This window comes from Rhincodon typus, chromosome 24 (genome assembly GCF_021869965.1).
Source record: "Rhincodon typus isolate 14 chromosome 24, sRhiTyp1.1, whole genome shotgun sequence".
NCBI classification, from domain to species: domain Eukaryota; kingdom Metazoa; phylum Chordata; class Chondrichthyes; order Orectolobiformes; family Rhincodontidae; genus Rhincodon; species Rhincodon typus.
In genome coordinates this window covers 7,414,613-7,438,213 of record NC_063355.1, presented here as the reverse complement: position 1 = coordinate 7,438,213, position 23,601 = coordinate 7,414,613, and the positions used below count along the sequence as shown (strand labels likewise).

The window sequence follows — 23,601 nt, the reverse complement described above, 5'->3', positions numbered from 1 at the left end:
CCAGCCCTGCACCTTGTTTGGATACTTGGTTGATTTAGAAAGTTAACATGGATTTTCAACTTGCTGCCCAGATGTAAAACTGACACTTTGGATGAGCCACCTGTTGTATAAAGTACCAAACTTCAATTTCTGATCATTTTAATGGAAATTGAAATTGGGAAACTTCCGTACTGAACAGCCAATTTGCAACTGGAGTTTCATCACTGGTAGTAAGTTGAAAGTGTAGCCCTTTGTTACTCAGACAAACCATCACCACAAGCCCTACCACTGTCCACGAAAATTCAAATGGCTGATAAATTCGGCATTGTCAGTATGAACCATGTCCTGAGAATGAGTAAAACTTGCACGAATGATCACACTTGTCTGGTACCACCTATCATCTAAGAATCTGCTAATTGTATTGCTCATTACTAGAGTGATAAAATATTCCATCTGCTATGAATTGAAAATGGTCACAACATGACAACTTTCAGAATAATTAAAAGCAAAAATATCAGACAGAAGGAATGACAGCAATAAGATAAAAAGTTGAAGTCACAACAATGAAGTAAACATTTACAGATAAGCCTATTCACACAAACAGCCAACATCACGAGACATCTCATAGTTACAGGCTACACAGTATTGCCTAGGCTCCCCAGATGCTCACCTCCTCATCCTTCATTTTGATCAGTTTCTCTGTTTCTGCATCTGGAGTTGGCACAGGTAGCAAGGGGAGTGGACTTTCTGCTCGGTTGTCCTGGGTCAATTTACTGTGAAGTTCAAGAAAAAAATTTCAATGGCTTTATTCTTCTCACTTTGACGTGAACCAAATTAATACGAATAAAGAGTTTTAGATCTTGAAATTCTTCAGGGTGATTCTATCAAGCTCCAGTTACCACCTCACCAAGAAACAAAAGTCTCCAAGGAAACACTGCAAACAGTTTAAAATGTTTACTGAGGTTGTTTCTTCCGGTGGTCTCCCATCAGAATTACAATAAGGGCACGTGGTGCAGGGAAGCCCTTACAGAATTTCAGGGCCACTTATTCATTAATTTCTATGTATAATGGGGAAAAAAAAGCAGTAAGTAAGTCAGTAATTTTCACAAGAGGTTCTGAGTTCCAATCATGCAGCTTTCTTCTTTGGCAGAAGATTGATGGAAACCCAGGGCAAATTATGGAAGTGGCAGTTACAATAGATGACAGTAGAAACCACCATTAAGGATCTTCTCATTCAGTGCCTAACACTGTTAATTTTTTTTGGAAGGGTAAATACTTTAATCAACTTTTGTTTATGTTCAATGCAGTAGGCCAAGTGATTTGAATAATTCTTCAATTGACTGCACATTGATGGAATCTCATCAATGTAAGGAAAACATTGATCTGATTAATAAATGATATCAGATGCAGATGAATGCATAACAATTTTACATTGCACAGATCAATCATAAATATGAATGGAATAAAGTTTATGATATTATGCATCTGGGTCATTGTCAGATTATGCAGTGAGACAATTGAAAAAGCTGACAAAATGCTAGGCTAGATTGTCAGTGGAAAATAAACTTTTTGAGATTCTGATCAGATTGCACAATGCACTTATCAGATCACACTTGAATTATTGTATACGGTTCTGTAAAAAGCATATGTAACCATTGGCATTAAGAGTATTCAGCCACAAGAAAAATTCCCAGTGTATAATGTGTGAAACTTGGGGAAAGTTTAACAACCAAAGCCTGAGCCACACAGAAGAATGGTGAAGAAAACTTAAAGGAAATGTGAAAGGAAGGATGGGTAAACTATTAAACAACTTCGGTATGGTAAACTCTAAATATGGCTCTTATTATGAGTCAGATTTAATGAAGATCAAGGTTAAAGGACTGAATTAGTGAAGATTAAATCATTTGGCATCAATTATAAAGTTTTAAAATGAAAGATACAACATAATGCAAGAAATGAATATCAATGACATAGGCCTGGAAATTTCATGGGAATTCGCCTGATCTGCAGTAACTTTTGTAGCAAATGGGAGAAAGCCCCACAGAAACTGTATTACGTCCATGTTCACTCATATATTCAGGAGTTCCAGTGAATTCAGTCTATATTAATTTGTTGGATAAGGTAGATAGGATCAGCTACAGAAGAATCTGAAGCATGGACTACAAGAACAAGGACGTTATGGTGGGACTGTATTAACTACAGCTAGGCCAAAACTGGAGTACTGAATGCAGTTCTGGTCAGCACCATTATAGAAATGATATGACTGCACTAGAGAAAGTGCAGAGGAGATTTACCAGGATGCTGCCTGGGCTAAAGTGACTGAACTATGAAGAAAGATTGGATGGACTGCACTTGTTTTTGTTGGAGCAGTAAGGGTTGAAAGGGGACCTGTTAGAGGTGTATAAGGTTATGAGTGGCATAGCTAGGAAGGATAGGAATGCACTTTTTCCATTAGCTGTGGGTCAATAACCATGGGACATAGATTTGAGGTGAGAAGTAGAAAGTTAACAGGGGAAATGAAGAGAAGTTATTTTCACTCACAGAGTAGTGGGAATCTGGAACTCACAGTCTGAAAGGATTGTTGAGTCAGAAATTCTCGTAACATTTAAGCAGATATTCATTTGCATTGCTATAGCCTCCAGGGCTACAGGCCAAAAGTTGTAAAATGTGATTGGTGCAGTAAGATCTTTTTTGACTGGAACAGACATAATTTAGCTGAATGGCGTCCCACTGTGTCTATGAGGTGGCAGGTCAGCCCCCTGGGAACTTCAAGGCCACCATCTTACAGACATTCTTTACTGGGATGAATGTTTTTGCCAATTGCTGCCTATCAAGCAGACCACAACCTTCTTCAGATGATTCTTCTCTCATGATGATCAACGGTTGATATCCCCACATTGGGGCAACACGGTGGCTCAGTGGTTAGCACTGCTGCTGCACAGCACCAGAGACCTGGGTTCGATTCCACCCTCGGGAGACTGTCTGTGTGGAGTTTGCACATTCTTCCCGTGTCTGCGTGGGTTTTCTCTGGGTGCTGCGGTTTCCTCCCGCAGTCCAAGGACGTGAAGGCTAGCAGGATTAGCAATGGGAAATACAGGGATAGGGCAGGGAGGTAGGACTTGGGGGGATTGCTCTTCGAAGGGTGGTTGTGGACTCGATGGGCCGAATGGCCTGCTCCCACATTGTAGGAATTCTATGATTCCAATGTGGCTGAGATCTGCAAACAACAGAGTTAACTTGCAGGTGGGATCCTTGCAACCTTCCATCAGACCTGTGCGTTAATGGCTGAATGGGCTTTGACACAACAGTGCCTGTACTAGCACCTATTCCAATGGATAAATCTTAATGTTGTCTGGCAGATCCAATTCTCCACGACAGGATGAGTGCAAGAGTAGATCGTAAACATACCTGGTCATCTCCTGAATACACCTGGCCCGGAAATTCTCATAGTGAACGTCCCAGGTCACATCCTTCAGGTCCTGCATGTGCGTTCGGATCAGCATATTCCGCAGTTTTACAAAGTCACAGTGTGCCTGATTCTCCACTAGGAAATCAAGACAAAAAGGAAGCTTGTTGGCTACATTCTCAAACTGTTCATTGTGTTTATAGATTTTTAACCAACCTGTTCAGAGATGCTATGACACACAAATGGAGTAGAGTCATAGAGTTGTACAGACGGTAACAGGCCCTTTGCACCAACTTGTCCATGCCGACAAAATTAATCTAGTCCCCTTTGCCAGCATTTCGCCAATATCCCTCTAAACCCTTCCTATTTATGTATCCATCCAGATGCCTTTTAAATGTTGTAATTGTACCAGCCTCCACCACTTCCTCTGGCAGCTCATTCCATATATGCACTCCCTCTGCATGAAAAAGTTGCCTCTCACGTCCCTGTTAAATCTTTCCCCTCTCACCTTAAACCTATGCCCTCTGGTTTTGGACTCCCCTATCTCAGGAAAAGACCTTGGCTATTCACCCTATCCATGCCCCTCATGATTTTATAAACCTCTATGAGGTCACCCCTCAGCCTCCGGCACTACAGGGAAAATGGCCCCAGACTATTCAGCCTCTCCCTATAACTCAAACCCTCCAACCCTGGCAACATCCTTGGAAATCTTTTCTGAATCCTTTCAAGTTTCACAACATCTTTCCTATAGCAGGGAGACTCGAAATGAACACAGTATTCCAAAAGTGGCCTAACCAATGTCCTGTACAGCCGCAACATGACCTCCCGAATTCCTGAAGTCAGGCATTCTAGCCCAGAGGTACAGACACTACCACTGCAGCACAAGATGCCTAATTTCATCACACTTTTATATTTGCACACTTCCAAAGCAGTGGATGAATTAGCAGGCAGCAACATTAATGTATTGTTTATGATAGTAATCATTTTTCTCTTAGCTGATAACATGGCTCGTCCCATGGCAGGGAAGTGGCAATAACCGTTTTATTGAGACCGACAGCACATTGAGCTCAAAAGCCCCACTGCATGTCAATGCAAAATTCGGAGCTGGAGGCAGTTATCACTCACCATGCTAGTTTCTTTGGTGCAACTTATCAGAAATCAGCATAACCACTATTTTTGGCAGAAATTTCATGTATCACAAAGCAAATTTCCATCACCTTTTGGGCTAGTTTGAAGAAAAAATTACATGAGAGTTACACCAGACTAAACCTGCCTTGTTCACTCTAATGATTGCAGTGTGAATTGATCACCATTTGGAGTTTGCACAAATTCCACTGGTTTGCAGGTCTCTGGGGAAGGTCCGTAAAGCTCGGTCTTTTGGACACACGGACACTATTAGGCATAATTTTCAAACGTTTGCGTATATTTCTTTTTAATTTACTCAGAAACTGGCTACTGTTGCACAATGTAACTAGCAAACCATTCCACATGTTTTGAAAAGCCCTTCATCAGGTTGCAGATGAACACTGACTTCTCTATTATGACAAGGACATTCCCTACTGCATTAATCAAACCACATCAAATTAACACTCTGATTGAATCAAGGGATAATTTTTAGAGTGATTTAGTTTTTTAAAAATAGCCCCATTACACTCATTCATGACAGATTTTGCATTTGGCTATAGGTGAATGAGTTGAGCAAAAACTCAAGGGGGAAAGCAAAACTTTGAAATGGGTACAAAGAGCAGCAAAATCACCAACTGCACCTGAAACAGAACCACCCCCCACCGATGTTTCGAACTTTAACATGACTTGTGGGATGACAAGTCAATTTAGGCACAATTTCTTACCTTGCCCAAAGTGAAAACCTGACTCAATAATTTTCACTGTTGTAACTGAGTGGTCAGGTTGCTGCTCACTGGGACTCATAAGGCAGCCTGGGACATACTTCTGGCCAGGCATCCTGCAATGTTCAGCAAATTATGGAAAATGAAACAGATGGATTTCTGTCACTTTCTTCAGAGAACACCGATGTGATATTGCAGGTGGAAGAGTTTTGCTTTTACTGTCCTCTTATTTTGCACTCAGGGTGAGCCACTTCTGCAGTACTGTGTACAGTTCTGGTTGCCCTGCTATAGGAAGGATATTATTAAATTGAAGACAGTGCAAAAAAGATTTACAAGGATGTTGTTGGGACTGCAGGGTTTGAGTTATTAGGAGAAGCTGGATAGGCTGGGACTTATTTCACTGGAGCATAGGAGGTCAAGGGGTGACCTCATAGAGGTTTATAAAATCATGAAGGGCATAAATAATGTTAATAGCAAAGGTCTTTTCCCTAGGGTAGGGGAGTTTAAAACTAGAGGGTATAATTTTAAGCTGAGAGGAGAAAGACTTAAAACGGACCTGAGGGGCAACCTTTTCACACAGAGAGTGGTTTGTATGTGAAATGAATGGCCAGAGGAAGAGCTAGATGCAGGTACAATTACAATGTTTAAAAGACATTTAGACAGGTACATGAGTAGGAAAGGTTTAGAGGGATATTGGCCAAATGCAGGCAAATGGGACTAGTTTAGTTTGGGAAACTTAGTCGGCATGGACAAGTTTGACCGAAGGGTCTGTTTCCATGCTGTATGACTCCATGGCTCTGTAAGTAATGGCATTATTAGGATTGCATAATTGAAAGGAATTTGTAAGGATGTGAATTTTTTCCAACTTCTCACCACCTGTTCCTGATTAATCTTTTTGAGGGAGGATTGCACAAGCAACTCTTCAACAAAAGTGGTTGAATCCATTGTACAAGTCTATATATCGATTATCAATGAGCCATTTAGTCCTGGGGTCAACACTACTGAACTTGAGCTTATCTTCAGCCAATATCCAGAAACAGTTATTTACAGCAAGGATCACTGGAAAGCATTAAAGAAAATCCTTGCCTGAGCACATTTACACTGAAGGCAATTGTTCCATCCAACAGTTGTCTCACATAAGATCAGCTAACTGGGCAGAGATGTACTATTGAACTTGGGATTTTCACATTTCTCTATGTTGGCTTGATATCATCTATTGATACATTCAGAGCCATGCCATGCTGGTATCTGTGTTTTCACTCAGTTTTAGCATTTTCAAATTTATACATTTACATGACTGTTCAAGTGTCATTTTTGCTGAAGTACTCATTTTCTCATAGGGTTTAAATAAAATAAAAATTGTCTCATACCCTATGCTTCTTTCTGAATAAATTCGCTTGGAATCAGGTATCACTTTATCCTCCTAAATTAGGCTCACCTTCTACAATCCCCCAGGGATACAGTCGCCCACGGACTCTCTGACCCCGTGCCTCCACCACTGTGTTGCTGCCAATGACTGCAAAAGGAATGCTCTCCTAAAAAGAAAGGGAAGAATTGAAAGACCTGCATTGATATAACACCTTTCAGAGATACTAGATGACCCAAATGGTTTATGGCCAATGAAGTATTTTTGAAGTGTAGTCACTTTAGTTATAATGGAAATATGACAGCCACTTTATGAACAACAATGTCCCACAAACAGTATTGTGACAAACATATTGTCAGGTCACCAGGGTGAACATTCTTACTCTTCTTCAAAATGGTGCAGTGAGGTTTTTACATTGTACTCAAATGTGGACTCAGACTCCGACTCTCAGCCTTGGCACAGACCTGGTATGGTGGTCTCCCAGCCTGGCATGGACTTCCAAGATTATTCCAGTGCAGTCTCCCAGCCTCGATGTGAAGCTTGGCAGTCTGGAGTCAAGGCCTGGTGTGGACTGGAGGCTAGGTGGCTTTGAAGGACTGTTGTTCTGAACTTTTTATTTCTCTATTTTCTAATTTATTCCAATGATCTGCAATACTGGACTTTTTATTTCTTTATTTTTCTAATTTTTTCTCCCTAAGAAGTTGTGCTGAAGAATCTTTACCTTGTTACCTTGTATTTAAGATGGTGCCGTAATTGGTGACTTGTCAACTTTCCACTGCACTCATTTGAGTACATGCGACAATAAAGCTAATTCAATTCAATTCAACATTGACCTGAGAAAGCAAATGGGCCTCAGTTTATTGCGTCATTCAAAAGCTGTCAGCTCTGATAAAGCAGCACGATCTCAGCACCAAAGTCGTGTCTCATATTTGATTTTTATGTTCCGGTGCTGGAGTAGAACTTGAACCTACAAACTTCAGAATCAGAGGAAAGAGAGATCCCAACAGAACCTCAGCTGATACCTGATTCCCGTCATTAAACAAAGGCAGAAATGGCATTTAGCAGGATGAATAAAACTGAAAGGCTAAACGTTTCACAATGTCTGACTAACATCTTCTCAAAAGGTGTCTTAATTTGTTAACTGATTCACACCTAAATCAGCAAATTGCATCTCAAAATTAATGAGGATTAATTAGTAAAGATAACAAGAACAGAGAGTAAAGAAAGGAAGATAATGAACCTAGTCTGAATGGCCTGTCATGTTCCTCTGTGAGAATAGTTAGAGGCTTTGATCATTGGCCATTACCTTTCCTAATGACATGAACAAACACAAAGTACAGAGTTTCTGAACAAATGAGTGAAAATTGACTAAATGATTTTCCTTGTCTATCTTGTTATGATCCTTATTGATTTCAAGATACATTTTGGAATGAGGTTCTATTCTGTTACATTTATTCCGGTTACTGGTCAAACGACCAAAGGCCGAAATGAAGTCCTATTCGATTCAATCTGAGGTTTGAAGTGGGAGGATCCCAATGCCACTACAATTAAAAACAGGATGCACTCCATCAAGAAAGTGGTCAGAGTTGATGCTGATGTTGAAAATAGCTTAGCTATACTTATTTTTATCTCAACTTTGTCTTTCCTGGGATCCATTTCCCCTGAAATCCAATTATAATTCATTCCTACAACTTTGATCTCCTCTTTCCATTCCTTCCTGCCAGTGTAAAATCCTTGTCTTGCATCCATTTCCCTAGAATGCCATCTTACCTTGAGTTCCTTGTCTTGTTGTTTAAACTCGTCATCTTCGTCTGAGTCACACTCTGGAAATTGATATATTTTAATTCCATATTGTTCAATTTCATCTCTAATCTGCATTGGCATAGGAATGAACATGACATGGTTATTTTCCTAAGAAACTGACGGATGTACTAAAATATTCATGATGAAAATAATAATAAATCTGTTTTACATAGGAAAGCATGCCAATGAATTTCAGGAGGAAACAGAGACTAAGTAAGAGTGAGAACAAAGGTAGAAAATCAAGTGATGGTGCAAACATGGGATTGGCTTTGAGAGATTTTTAGGAAGAGTTGCTGGAAGACAAAGAATGAACGAAGAGAGTTCTAGTATCTGGAAGCATGATAACTGAATATCCTGTGATACAATGTGGCACAGGAGGAGAAATAAAATATTGTAGACTAGAGTCAGAAAGACATCAAATATAAACTGTGACATGGAGATTGAACATGTTACAGAGATGGTGGAGGAATAGATGAGTAATGGGAGTTCATGAAGTGATTTCTGCAGAAGAACGAGGACTTCAAAACAATGGCTGTGGGGCAGTGGCAATCCCTGGGGTTGGTACAATAAACAGTTGATACAAGATACAATGGCAGCAGGAGTTTTGTAAGAGTTGGAATTTAGCAGGATGAATAAAACTGAGAGGCTAAACATTTCACAATGTCTGATTAACACCTTCTCAAAAAGTGTCTTAATTTGTTAACTGATTCACACCTAAATCAGCAAATTGCATCTCAAACTTAATGAGATTAATTGGAACTGGAGAAGTAGGGCAGGAGAACAATACAGAATGTTGAGTTTGGAGATGACATTGAACGGAATGCACAGACAAGTGCCAGCAGATAGACACGGAAGTAGAAACAGTCAAAACCTGTGCTCGACTGGATTCAGCCTCAGCAAACAGCCAAAGGGGAGCATGGAATGGAAGGCTGGGCCATAAAACTTTTCAGCTAAGCTCATAAATATATGGTAGCACAGTGGTTTCATTACTGGGCCACTGTTGAGAGGACTAATAATCCCAGAATATGATTTTTGAGTTCCACTATTAATTCACTTTAAAAATAAGTCTGAAACAAAAACTTGGTATCAGTAAAAGTGAAACTGTCAGAATGTAAAAACCCTGCTGGTTCACCAATAACCTATAGAGAGGTCAGGTCCAAGATAGAATCTTGAAACACACTAAAAAGATGAACTATTAACTGCTTTCTGAAGTAATGTCACAGCCCACTCAGTTGTATAAAACCACAGGGCAACTAGGGATGGGTGAACAATGCTGACCTTATCAGCGACGCCCATATCTTGAGAATGAATTGAAAGAAAAGATGGCCCTGATCTCATCAATCAGATGAAAAATGTTCTGCATTGTCCACAACTGGTGTACTGAACAGGCTGTCAAATTGTACAGTGACAGTCATGGAGTTCAGAACATTGATTTTCAAGGTGGTTATAGGCTCAGAGGCCTACATTTAGATATTGCCCTTTCAATAATATCATGAGGCAGGGTGTAGACGAAAAAGAAGAGAGTTTGATAATGGAACATTAGAGCTTTCCATGGGTGACTGTCACAAAGAGGACAACATTGTAGGTGATGCGTTATTGAGTCCATGTGGAGCAGATTCAGTAAAGACCAATAAGACCAACCTGTTTCCTACCTCCTGAGTGAGTGAGTGCTGCTTGAGCCTGATCAGTTGAAATTTTGAACTTGGCATTGAAACTTAAAACATTGACCCTTAATGACATTATTTGGGTTCACGGATAAATGTTTGTCTGAAAATGCCTGGCATATTTTGATGGCTTAATGGTATTATTGCTGGACTGTTAATCCAGAGACGCAGATAATGTTCTGGGGATTTGGGATCGAATCCCAACACTGCACATGGTAGAATTTGATTTTTTTTTAAAAATCAGGAATTAAGAGTCTAATGATAACCATGAATACATTGTCGATTGTCAGAAAAACTCATCTGGTTCACTAATGTCCTTTAGGGAAGGAAACTGCCATCATTACCTGATCTGGCCTACATGTGACTCCAGACCCACAGTAAAGTGGTTGACTCTTAACTGCCCTCTGGGCAATTAGGAATGGGTAATAAATGTTGGCCTAGCCAGTCACGCCCTCATCCTGTGAATGATTATTTAAAAATCCCAGCATACCAAAATGGAGCCAGTGACACTAATGCAGCACTTTCTATCTGGAGGATCTGAGATCAACACTCTCGTTCTTAGCTCAGAATTATCATTTTACAAAGATGATTCTCACTCTCTCTTTGAGTTTCTTCACTTCAATGGGTGTGAGTGAGTCAGCTTTAGCAATCACCGGCACAATGTTCACTTTCTGGTGTAATGCCTTCATGAACTCTGTGTCCAGCGGCCGCAACCTTAAAACAAACAGATGGAATAAATTATTCCTCCAACAGACAAACCATTCCTGCTGAAAAAAACAAACAGATCTTCACAGAGATAAATTGTGCCTACCCCAACACAAACAGATCACCTCCGAGATAAATCACACACCCCCGCACCCTGCCTCACCAAACACGTAAGAACAGACAACCCCCCATTTCAACAAAGACAAACAGATCCTCCTAGAGACAATTCACCAGTCCCCACATCAAAATATAAAGTGTGCCTCAGGAGAGTCAGATCACACCTTAGAGCAGGTAAACAGTTGTCAGCAATGGATTTAACTCAGAGCTATCAGGAGCACCGCTGTTCCTCTTGGCTCCCAGAAAGGGAAGTAAAATATTTAAACCTAAATTGCCTTTTTCAGCCTCTTGCTGCCCATTCTGTCTGTCTTCCCAATGCTTACACGAATAAAAGAATCTCAAACAAGCAACGAACAGCCCCCTACCGCCAACTGCACAGGATGAGATGCCTGTTTCAAGTGTAGACCTGAGATATTTACAGAAGAATCTTTATTAATATGATCACTGGGCACTTCCGGTGTGGAATAAACACATGCCTGGCAGCTCCTAATAATCTGGGCTGTTATGTTTCCAGTTTACACCTGTAAGATGAGCACATTGCTGTCCAATATTGACGGTATAGAACATTCTCCACAGGCAGAACAAATTAATCACAGAACCACATCCCCAATGCCATTTAAATCATCTAAAATGTGTCTGACTGATGGAGAAGCAAAACTCAACACTACTCTACAAACAGAATCCTATTAAGGTTTGAGGGGGCCCATTCACTCAGATACAGAAAAGTCAGGTTGGTAAAAAATCACAGAAATTACGTTTCTGTCACTCACCAATATATACATAAGTTTCTCCCAAAACCCTTCAACTCCCAAAGGTCAAACTGTGCGCAGAGTTCCACAAGGTCCTGCAAACACCCAGATCAACCAAGGCAGGAATTAAGAGTCTAATGATGACTATGAATCCATTGTCGATTGTCAGAAAAACCCATCTGGTTCACTAATGTCCTCTAAACTCCGAAGTTGACATCATGTCTATTCATCTCCTATAGTAGAATGTTCCTAATCAGGTCTACATTTTCCTCCTGCTGCATTGATACTTCCTTCTTAGACCTCACAACAGCAGCATTTTCAGTAACAGAAGGAACTGACAAAAGAACAAGTCAACGACCTTCAGCTCCACTCTTCTTCTTACCCGTGTCCATAAGGAGAGATAAAATACAGGCAACAGTGCACTCGGTTGTCCTGAATGTTCTTCCTGTTCAGGCCACTCTCGTCTCTGAAATACTGTTCAAACTGCTGGTCAATGTAGTCAGCTATAGGTTTCCAGCTGCAACAGAATAGGAAGAGGCTGGAATCAAAGAGATCTCCTGATGGGTGTTCTTTATTGCTTTAGCTAGCAAAGTAGCAAGACAACTGTGATGTGCTCAGGTTTTGATTAAATGGACATTAATATGATATGAGAGCACAGGAACAAGACAAGGGCATTCGATTCATGGAGCCAATAGCTTCCAAATTTGTCATAACACTGACTTGTTTCAGCAGTGTCATGCTTTCACATATAGTATTACATTCAAAGCAACCTGGAACCTTTGCGAGTATAGAATAGATCTGGACTGTTTGTTCCTGCTGTATCCATAGCATATGAAAAATTATTGTATCAGGGTCCCCGTTAACTGTATGGTAGTAAAACCCCCTTCAGCAGGGCTATTGTACTTAGGTTTCTGCCTCGCACATTACCCGACATTTCCTGTCTGTTTACATCTCTGACTCTTGAGTTCTTCAGTCTACAGAACCAACCCAGATACTCTCAGACAACAACAGAATTTCTGGAAAAGCTCAGCAGATCTGGCAGCATCTGTGGAGAGAAATCAGAGTTAATGTTTCAGGTCGAGTGACCCTTCCTCAGACCTCTTACACATTGTTTCCACTGAGGTTACAGCAACCACAGGACGGTCAGGATTTTCTATCTACAGCCCAGACATTGGCATCAAGCAAAGGTTCCGACCCCATATCTTGTCAGGGGCAGTCTGACATTGACTTTTTATAGAATTTCTCAATCAGTATCCAGAGAATGCACTTGCCAACCTATAAGGACAGCTAGTGTGCTCTTAAAGCTGAAGGGATACCAGGAAGCCCTCCAGCACTGAGGGAGCTGCAGCCTCACAGTGCAGTTAAGGGACAGCAAGGGTATTTTAAAGTTTCTTGCTCAGCACTTTTAAAAACTTTGAAGTTAAAGTTAGCCACAGCTGCATGACCACTATTATAGGAGAAGTCATCACCAGGCAGTGAGACCACAACTGTGTGCTGGTGGAATTAACCTGCTCTATATATCCATGCTTTATCTCAAACTAGTACAATAGCAAGGATGGCAGGGCAGGTTACTCTATCGATAGAAGGCAGCAAAATGTAGATTTGTGCACTGTGTATATCATCTGATAGTCCCAGAAAAGGGAGCTCAGTCCCACTGCGAACAATTGACACTAACTGTACAGTGTAAAGTCAACACAGGAATCGTTAAGTCTACTTTTTCTAATGTTTTGGGGTTTATTCTTTGTGTCCCTCTAAATAGATGACAATTTTGTACAGTCATTTGCTTGTTGTCGCTGGGGCATTTACAGCTTTTAATTTTTGTTCACAAGTGCTTATTTTAGTTGCACAGTACTGACAAGATTCTTTTTGGAATGTGCATTAGCATCACATTGTATAAGTCGAAAATGTTTGAAAACGATGAACCAAGAGCAGCCACAAATTCAGTGGAGTTGCCAGAGAATAAAGAGCATTAACTCATGACATCTCGTTCGACAAGTGATTTAGTTCAGCTGTCCCTGAACACACATCTTGAACAGCTACTCCTATTCCTTTTTATGTAAGCGGATGTTCAATACTATTTATAGCACAGACATTGAGGTACAAATTTTTGTCTGGGGCAAGATTTTCATAAACAGAACAAGCTGTGCACCGAGTTTCACCATTCATATTCTACGTCAACATTTCAAAGACAGTATGCTGATATATATCAGCAGACACTTCTTGTTTAAATCATGATATTAATATCGAAGCCTGGTTTATGCACTGCCAAATGTTTATTGCCACATTCACCATGCTCCAATAACGTTGCAGTTATTCTCAATTATTAAGACTGTTAATTAACAAAATACCCATTTCCACATAAAGGAATTGCAGTAGGCTATAAAGTCACTCAAACCATTCACTTAAGCCATGCTTGCTCTGAAATTGAAATTCATCTAAACATTTTGGTTCTATCATATTAAAGATTCTTATTGAACAAAAAAATGATCAGTTTTAGTTTTGAAAATGACAACAGGCATCAAATCAGCAACATTTTGTGAAAGAGAGTTCCAGATTTCCACTACCTTTTTCGAGAATAAATGTTTCTTCATATCAGCCCCTGAACATGCATGTCTAATCTTTAGGCTATGCCCCTTTGTGCTGAGCTCACTCACAAGAGGAAATGCTTTCTCCTTTCCTACCTCAATTCAAATTTCTTCAATTAGGCCATCTCTTAATCTTTTGATATTCAAGGTCCTACAAATATAGTCAATTTATTCAGCTCTTGGTCTTTAATGATAACTTAGTCCATAGTATAAACAGAAAGACTTGAGGTTGCAGTGTTCAAAGCTGAAGGCAATAAATGGAATCTAATTACAGCAGTGCACAGTTGTATTATAACTTCAACCCCTACATTTTCATCCGTCTTGGAACAAAGGCCAACATTCTAATAACCTTTTGTTTTTTTTTGTACCAGTCTAGTAGTACTTAGATCCCAAAATCTATTCATCAACAGTGCTTTTTAATTGCTCTTTAAAAAACTATTTGAACAAAGTTCCAAGTGGACAATGTCATATCTTCCTACACTGAATTCCAATCACCACGGAGTAGTGATTGTAACGACATCAGCCAAGCGGACCTTGTAGAATGAGTTCCCTGCTTGAGGCTGTTAATCTGGTCCAATCAGGGAGCCCTGGGTGACAGATAAGAACAGGAGTGTCAGCGTTTCCTCTTGTAATGCAGTGGTAGTGTCCCTGCTGCGGGACCAGCAGCCCTGAATTCAAGTCACACCTGCTCCAGAGTGTGTGATAACATTTCTCTGAACACGTTGATAAGAAAAAAGATCAAATATTAAAAAAAAGAACAGGAATGTCAGAGGTCTGTTCACTCGGAGAGTTGGCTCTGAGGAAGCTGGGTCAGTGTCAAGGACTCTCCACATGCAAAGAAAGGTAACTTGGTGATGGGATACTGGCCTCTATGGAGTTATTTCACACAGATTATACGCTCAGTTAATCTATCTATTGTATAATCGAGAAAGCCAGGACGTGAAGGATGGTACTGGAAGAAAGCTTTAAACATGTTTTATATGTAGTTAATTTCTGTGGTACATATCACAAATATCTACCTCCTTATCCAACAATCATGGTTCAGTCTGTTTTATTTTTCTAGGGGCACAACTGAACCTCTAGTTAATGCCCATCATCAAGACAGTTAAATACAACTAACATTGATGGCCCTTTACAATTTGCTGCTCTCATCTGCACCTAACATCGTGTTGTGGTCTTATTTATTGAAGAATGCTCACACCTCCATTGTAAACCAAATCAGCAGTGATGGAATTAGCTGCATATGTCCCCATGATAATCTAATGCTCAATGATGTTGCAGTTATACACACCTTTGTATGTTGTTCACTGCATCCCCAAACCCAGGCGTGTCAACTATCGTCAATTTTAGTTTGACACCTTTCTCTTCAATGTCCACAGTGTGTTTTATAATCTCCACTGTTTGGCTGATCCTCTCTGTAAGAAGGTTAGAGAAAGCATGAGTCAAAATCTCCTGCAAACCCAATCAGTATATAACACTCTGCACTCTTAAGTATGATATCTGTGTTTCCTGATCTCAATTAACCAGAGATGATGGATTAACTGATCTCATGATAGATCTTTAATCCATGAAGTAAAAGCTGTTTTTAGCTAGGGTTGGCATCCAGTTTTAGGTCATGGATTGTTGTCAACACTTAGATGCATGTAAATATCTCAAAAAATGCTGGATAGACATTACAAAAACACTGCTAACAAAAGTGAGTGTGTGTGATACTCTGCATTCTAATGCGAGGAAACAGATTAGATTTAATTCTGGTCAATGACATGTTATCAGAACTGGAAGATGATAGAGGTGTGCTGTTATTAAGGAAGTATTTAGTGAGGAAAAATGGGGGAAAGAGGAAAAGATGCGAAAGTATCTGATAGAATGGAGGCATGATTAAGTGATAAAAATGATGATGTTGCGAAGCAAACTGAACCAATAATGAAAAAAAAGGAAAGAAACAAAGAATGAATCCAGAAGAGGTATAAAATAATTAAAAATCCAGCCAAGATCTCTGTGGTTCATCAATATGGAAGAAGAATTGTAGGTACTTGTTTAAATGCCATTCATCCTCAGCATCATTCACTTACGATGAAATGTTGCTTTCATAAAATTTTTAAACGTTTCATTTATTACAGATCTTGTCTGCTCTGCTGAACGTTTATTCCAGAGTTCCAGCATCCACAGTATTTTGCATTGTTGTATAGGTGGTGTTGTTTCCATAGAAACAGGCCATTCAGCCCAACCATTCCATGCTGGTGCTTATTCTCAACACAACCCTCTTTCCAGCCTTCTTCATCTTACTTGGGAATATGACAACGGGATGAGACATTTCAGTTGGGGGTAATTGATGATATCCTCCTCAAGAAGTGAAGGTTAAAGGGAGTCATGATACAGGTGTTCAGAGTCACAAGGTTTCTGGGTAAACCAGATAGGAGGAGTGTGTTCCCACTGGTAGAAAAATCAAGCATCAGTGATCAATGACTTAATGGCAATATGAGCAATGAGGAAAATTGCTTTTACACAGAGAGTGGTTAGAATCAGAATTAGGTTAGAATTAGGTTAGAATCAGAATTAGGTTAGAATTAGGGCACTGCCCTAAAGTGTAGGGGAGGCAGACTCACTCATGTGCAATGAGAATGGGTATTGCTTTCCCAGAAAGAAATTAGAGAAAGGACTGAAAAAGAGGATTAGCTGAGAAGCCCTTACAGAGAGCCGGCACTGACATGAAAGGCTGAATAGTTTTATTCTGGGCTCTGAACATTTTATGATCCAATCAGCATAAGCTGCTTTTACCTTCTTCCTCACATACCACTTAAACAGAAGCTGGATAAACAGTGATGATATTCAGCTCAAATACATCCTGTGGTAGCAAGTTTCACAGTTTCACTACTCATTGGACAATGATATTTCTTCCAAATTTCCTTGTTGATTTCGTAGTGACTATTTAATAGTGATGGCCATTGCTTTGGATAAAACATGGTGCATTGGCCTCTCACCTAACAAAAGTAGGGACCACCTTAGAGCTCCAGGCCAGGTTTCTAGTGAAGTCTCCAAAAGCAAGAAACTGGATTAAAACTCTATGAGAGGATGTAGTGTAAAAGATTAGTGAAAGCAAAGCAGTTATTCATCAAATGGGCAGCTATTGCTCCTATAACCGAGTCATACCCCATTAAGGATGGCATTAATAATGGCAATACAGGCGTGCAAGATGGAAGTTTCCGCAACTTCACATCCTCCTTTGAGGATAAAGATGAGGTTTCCAAATGGAAAATTGAAGCCTTTCATTATTAGTCCAAAATGTCAACACTTTTACCTCCCTCCTTGTCACTACAATGTTGATTATAGCATCATATTAAAACATCTTAGATTTTACCTTCGGCATTGAGAAGTTTTCTGTCTTTGTAAAGATCGGTAAGGAAGAGGCTCTTGACCAAAGTGGACTTTCCCAGCCCAGACTCTCCTGCGGAGAGAGTAGTCATGAATTTAAAATATGCATCAAGCAGCAACCAGTTCCTTCGAATATACCTCATAATCAGAAAAATGGCTAATTCCACTCACACCAATTTGTCTATGTTCCACTCAGATTTACTATTGCAATACTATAGCTTACCTACCTAAAACATTTTGTTTTGTAACATGGTGAACAAAACGAATGCAGTCAAGTATTTCATGATTTGTTTTTTAAGAAGAATGAAGAGAAGCCAATTCATTTGGGCTAATGGGAATTGCATCCAGGTTTCAGAGAACCTGCGGGGGAGCCCCAACAGGAATTAAGTGTCCGAACTGATTACTGTCAGCGATTCCTGGTGATTGAGGTCCCCAGTGGTTCACTTCACTCCTACTGCCAGCATTGTACTGACCAGAGACCCAGGATCACAGTGGAAACCAGGCCGCAGTTGAATGAGGGCAGGATGGGGTTGCAGGGTGTGGAACACAACAGTGGTGACAGCGGGGTAGCGGAGGGGGTGGGAGAGGCAGGATCAGGATTGAGGGAACTGCTACTGGAGGAGTGGTCACTGAAAGCCAAGTCCCAAACTGCCATACCATTCCTTGTACCCGATCCCTATCCCAGACTTTGGTTTGGGGATCCATTGGCAATGTGGACCTCTGCTTCATTCAGTAGCTGCCAGCACTCTCAGTGGCACTGGTGACAATGAATAGTTGCTGCCTTCTAGACAGCAACGCCCAGTGGGCAGGACTTCTGCTGGCAGGGTCCACAGTCCCAGGGAATGCCCAATGCTCATACAGTCATAGAGTTGTACAGCATGGAAATAGATCATTTAGTCCAATTCAACCATGCCAAACAGGTATCCTCGAATCATCTAGTCCCATTTGCCAGCATTTGGCCCATATCCCTTTAAACCCTTGCCATTCATGTACCCATCAAGATGCCTTTTAAATGTAATTGTACCAGCCTCCACCACTGCCTCCGGCAGCTCATTCCATACACGCACCACCCTCTGCATGAAAAATTTCCCCTTAGATCCCTTTTATATCTTTCCCCTCTCACCTTAAACCCATGCCCCTTAGTTTTAGACTCCATACCATGGGAAAAAAATAACCTTGGCTATTCAACCTATCCATGCCCCTCATGATTTTATAAACCTCTATAAAGTCATCCCTCAATCTCCGAAGTTCCAGAGAAAATAGCTCCAGCCTATCCAACCTCTGTCTAAAATTAAACTCTCCGACCCTGGCAACATCCTTTTAAATCTCTTTTGCACCCTTTCAAGTTTAACAAATCTTTCCTATAGCAACTTCCAAAGGCACTTAACATCTTTGAGCCTCTCCCATAGGATTCAAGAGAGTCTCCCACCAGTTCAACAAACACTAGGTGAGATCCCTTCAGGCTGACTAAATCTCATTTTATTTCGTTATATTTAGAGCAGAAAAGGTCAAACAAATGTTCAAAATTATGAAGGGTTTTGATATAACAAATAAAGAAAAAAAAATTCCAGTTGTACAAAGGTCCAAAACTAGAGAACACAGATTTAAGGTAATTTACACACAGTAAATAGAAATGAGATGGGGACAAGAAACTATACAGTGAATTGGCATGATCCACAGCAATTTACATTAAATCATAATGGAAGCAGATTCAATAATAACTTGCAAAAGGGAACTGGGTACATATGTGAAAAACAATATTGGGGTGAACTGAAAAGCAGGGGAATGGGATTACAGTTGTTGAGTTGTTCTTTCAGACAGCCAGCACTCACAAGATGGAAAGAAGGGCCTGCTTCATTATCATTTACAAATTTCATTTCAGATTAGTTGTTTGAAATCGATGTAATTTGGATTATAAAAAAAATGCAAATCAGCCAGTAATTTTAAATAAGTGGCTATAATGAAACAATTCCAGAGGCTTTCTTTTTGTACAAAATTGAATGATTTAGCAAGTCAAATTAAACAACCTGAAATGAACAGCAATAGGTTACAGTCCATATAAGATTTATGGATTTTACCTTACTGTGTGAACCTCCAGACTTTCTATAAAGGACATTATTTTTAAAAAAAACTCTCTCCATGTTGAAATATATAGAAATTTTAAAAGACAGGAACTCAATGAATTCAACAACCACCAACAGCACTACTCAATAAAAATGCGAGAATGAAGTCAATGGAACTTAAATTCTGGCAATGCATAAAACCAGCAACATTTGGAATACCACCTGCTTGGTCTTTCCACCTGTGATGATACTATGGCTTTGAGAGATGCATTTTGTCCTGGTTTCTTTTGAACAGAGGTTTTAACACAGAGGTGTTCAGCTGTCTCATGAAAGCCCATAAAGTAAATAGCTTGTGAGGCTTTATTTTAAAGTTGGAAGGATAGGAGCAGCCCGAATGGGTGGGGCAAGCTCCCACAGACCCAGGATGTTTAGTTTTAGTTTGTCAGTAGCAGCTGCTGAGGTCTTGAAGCTGGTTGTGGAAGATGTTTTCCCTCTCTCTGTCATAGCAAAAAGCTGGGGTTTCTCTTCCTGCTGCTAGAACTGCATGTGAGACAATCTGTTTTACTGAATTTGCCTTTGCTAAGGGTCTGGTTATGGGCTGTTACTACATTGGAACAGTTACTGTTTAGTGGTTAAATAATGTAGTATTCTGATAAGTTTTTCAACTGAGCTAATTATTTCAATTTCTTCTTTCTTTTGTTGTTATTTAATTATAGTGTATGAATAAAGTGTGTTTTGCTTCAAATCTGGTGGTTTGATCAATCGAATTGCACCTGGAACACAATGCCTGGCACTTGCCGTTAAAATAAGAAAAGATTAGGATCTAGGCTTCTTAATATATTTCGAGGGGTTTTGATCTGGTTCATAACACACCCAAGTTTAAATTTCACACCACTATCCTTATTTTTAGGGTTACCAAAAAATGTGGTACGTGAACATAATTGAGTCTCATGAGCATTCTGGCTCAAAGCGTTCTGGTCCTGAAATTATATGGGAAGTCTGATGGCAGAATGTCATGGATTAGGCAGGGAATGAGTACTCATGCTGCTTCTTGAAATATTCTACTGATCTAATGAACATAAAGCAGTTGACTGAGAGAAGCCCATAAAGTGATTCAATTGTCTTTTACCACCTGATATTAACAAGCTATAGGTTCATTTTCAGCACTTTCTGTTTCAAAATACACCAAATTTGAAAGAAGTGGTGACATAGAATAGCCATACTTTCAAAAACTCTTAATCTTGAAGGGTTCATGTATTCTTATCTTTCTGAGATGGTTCGCAATATCAGCTATGTTCCTTTTCCAAACCTCACACCAATCTTCTTCCTGAATACACCCAATCATGTTGGAAAATGATCTGATGGCATCCTTTCTTTTCTAATTTGTTTTAACCAGCAGCTTATCAACCGACATTCTTGATAAACTGGCAGAAATTATATATCTCAAATAGAGTCATTGAGATGTACAGGATGGAAGCAGACTCTTCTGTCCAACTCATCCATGCCGACTAGATATCCTAAATGAAGCTGCTTCCATTTGCCAGCATTTGGCCCAGATCCCTCTAGACATTCCTATTCACATACTCATCCAGATGCCTTTTAAATGTTGTAATTGTACCAGCCCCCATCACTTCCTCTGGCAGCTCATTCCATACACGCACCACCCTCTGTGTGAAAAAGTCACCCCTTAGATCCTTTTTAAATCTTTCCCCTATCACCTTAAACCAATGCCCTCTAGTTTTGGACTCCCCTAGTCTGGGAAAAAGAGTTTGACTATTCATCCTATGCAAGCCCCTCATGATTTTATAGGTGTCTATAAGTTCAACCCTCAACTGCAATGTCCAAGTATTTATGTTGTAAATAAAGTATAACAGCAATGTGTATAACCCCTGCATAATGTTTCTGTTATTTAATGTGTGCTTTTACATTGAATTTAGGTGTGTTGATTTTTTGAGAGATGTAGTTGTCTCCAAGCTTTGCTTGGTCAGGATTCACTGTGGTTATGCATATAACTTGATTAACCAGCACACTCCTGGTCCCATAACTACCACTGAATGAAACGTTTGCTGTAGAAATTTGCCCAAGTAGCAGCACTGGGTGACTTTTTACTATGGCTAGGAGCTTCCAAACAACGTTTATACATGTGAGAGGTGATGAATTCGTCAGTGTTTCCCTCACTTCATCACTGGAACTTCTTTATACACAGTTTTATACACAGTGACAGTCTCCACAAAAGAAAAATCAAACCTGCATTTATTAAGCATGTTTGTTGACCTGAAGATAACCCAAACCACTAACCAGTCCGGTACTTTTAAAGTTACTGCTATAAAGCATCAAAAAATGTACAAATAGCAAGATCCCACAAACTGCAGCATGGTAAATCATCAAATTGTCTGTTTCAGTGCTGCTGATTGGGAAATAAATGTTGGTCAGGACATTGACTTCAACTCCTTTGTCCTCCTTCTTTTGCAGCAACCTGAGTTTAACACCTTATCTGAAAGGCGAGCCCTCTGACAGTGCAGCACTCCCTCATTACTGCAAGTTGTCTTCACACTGAGAAAAGTTCTGAGGATATCTGTCATCACACACTTGCCACAAGCATGATGGGATGACAACCCAGAGCAGAAAGTCGAACTGTTCCCGCTCCCTAACACTGTGGTGCTGAAAAAAGCTCGAAGCAAAATGCTGCTGTTGCTAGCATCTTAAATAAAAAGAGAAAATGCTGAGGAAACTGGTCTGGCAGCATAGTTAAGACGAGTTATATGAGATTAACTCTTGTTTTTCTCTGTCCACAGATGCTGCCACACTTGCTGAGTTCCCCAGCATTTTCTCTTTTTAGTGCCAGAAAATACTACTTGTTGCATAGTTCCTACAAATATCCCGGATGAAGTCAGTTAATTCAGCATAAGCCAAGTTCTAAAACCTGGATTTTTGTGGATCTATAAATCAAGACCTTGCCTGTTGTTGCATTTACCAACTGACCGATCAATTAATAGATCCTTTGAATGCCTTCTCCTTTAGCATTGATGGACCATGATGGAAATTTGCAGTCTGAACAATGCACCTGAGCAATTAACACAGGTTATTTCAACAAAGCAACCTAAAACTGCTCTCACTAGAAAAGACTAAGGCAGTTGGTCCATGTGAACACATCACCTCCAAATTCCCTTCCAAGGCCCACAGCATCCTAATATGCATTACCATTTATTCATCGCTGGACTAAAACTGTGGAACTCCCTACACAGAGAACTCTTTGCATACTTTTTCCACACAGAGTGCAGTCATTCAAGAAGAAAGATCATCATCACCTTTTCACAGGCATCTGAGAATGGCAAATAGATGCCTGGTTTGCAAATGATGCCTACTTCCCAAGATTAAATTTCAAAGGCAACTTAAACTCACATTCAGATCATGTGAATTACTTTCCTAATATTACACTCCAGTAATCTTCCAGCATAAATAGAGGCAAAAGGAACAGTCTCTAGGGAGCATGCTTGAAGTATTTCAAAAGCCACACCACAGCATCAGTAATTTTCTACTAAATTCATATCATGCTTGTTCTTCGGGGTCTATATAAAAGCTATGACATCTTTTTGCTATTTCTTTATTCTTCATGTCCAGGGCTGAGTTAAACTAACATGTTGGTCAAACCTTTAACATGAACTGATGTTGCCATATTGCATTATTATCATTATTTGAATCTACCAGTTTACAGAAATGTGAGCAAGGAGCATTCTTACCTGCTACCATTAACGTAAAGTCAAAGCCTTTCTTTACTGATTTGCGGTGGACTTGGTTGGGTAGTGTAGCAAATCCCACATATTCCTTTTCCACATCCTGAAACAAAAGAAACCGTTAGACATTGGTAAATTTCAAAGAGCTAATACAGAACTGGAACAAGAGGAAGATCCAGATTGCCTCACAACTCACCTGGGGTTAACTATA

The 23,601-nt window shown here is 40.0% G+C and overlaps 1 protein-coding gene across 3 annotated transcripts in view; it reads right to left on the bottom strand.

The window, feature by feature from the left end:
* Nucleotides 1–23,601, bottom strand: part of septin5a (septin 5a) — a 129,992-nt gene that overhangs the window by 1,160 nt on the left and 105,231 nt on the right. For all 3 annotated transcript variants that reach the window (XM_048611244.1, XM_048611246.1, XM_048611245.1), the window contains 9 exons: nucleotides 23,397–23,493; nucleotides 17,580–17,666; nucleotides 15,513–15,636; nucleotides 12,019–12,153; nucleotides 10,662–10,779; nucleotides 8,369–8,470; nucleotides 6,671–6,767; nucleotides 3,388–3,523; nucleotides 650–752 (listed from right to left, as the gene is read on the bottom strand). In XM_048611244.1, the coding sequence (XP_048467201.1) occupies nucleotides 650–752; nucleotides 3,388–3,523; nucleotides 6,671–6,767; nucleotides 8,369–8,470; nucleotides 10,662–10,779; nucleotides 12,019–12,153; nucleotides 15,513–15,636; nucleotides 17,580–17,666; nucleotides 23,397–23,493 (999 nt within the window). The remainder of the gene's footprint in view (nucleotides 1–649; nucleotides 753–3,387; nucleotides 3,524–6,670; nucleotides 6,768–8,368; nucleotides 8,471–10,661; nucleotides 10,780–12,018; nucleotides 12,154–15,512; nucleotides 15,637–17,579; nucleotides 17,667–23,396; nucleotides 23,494–23,601) is intronic.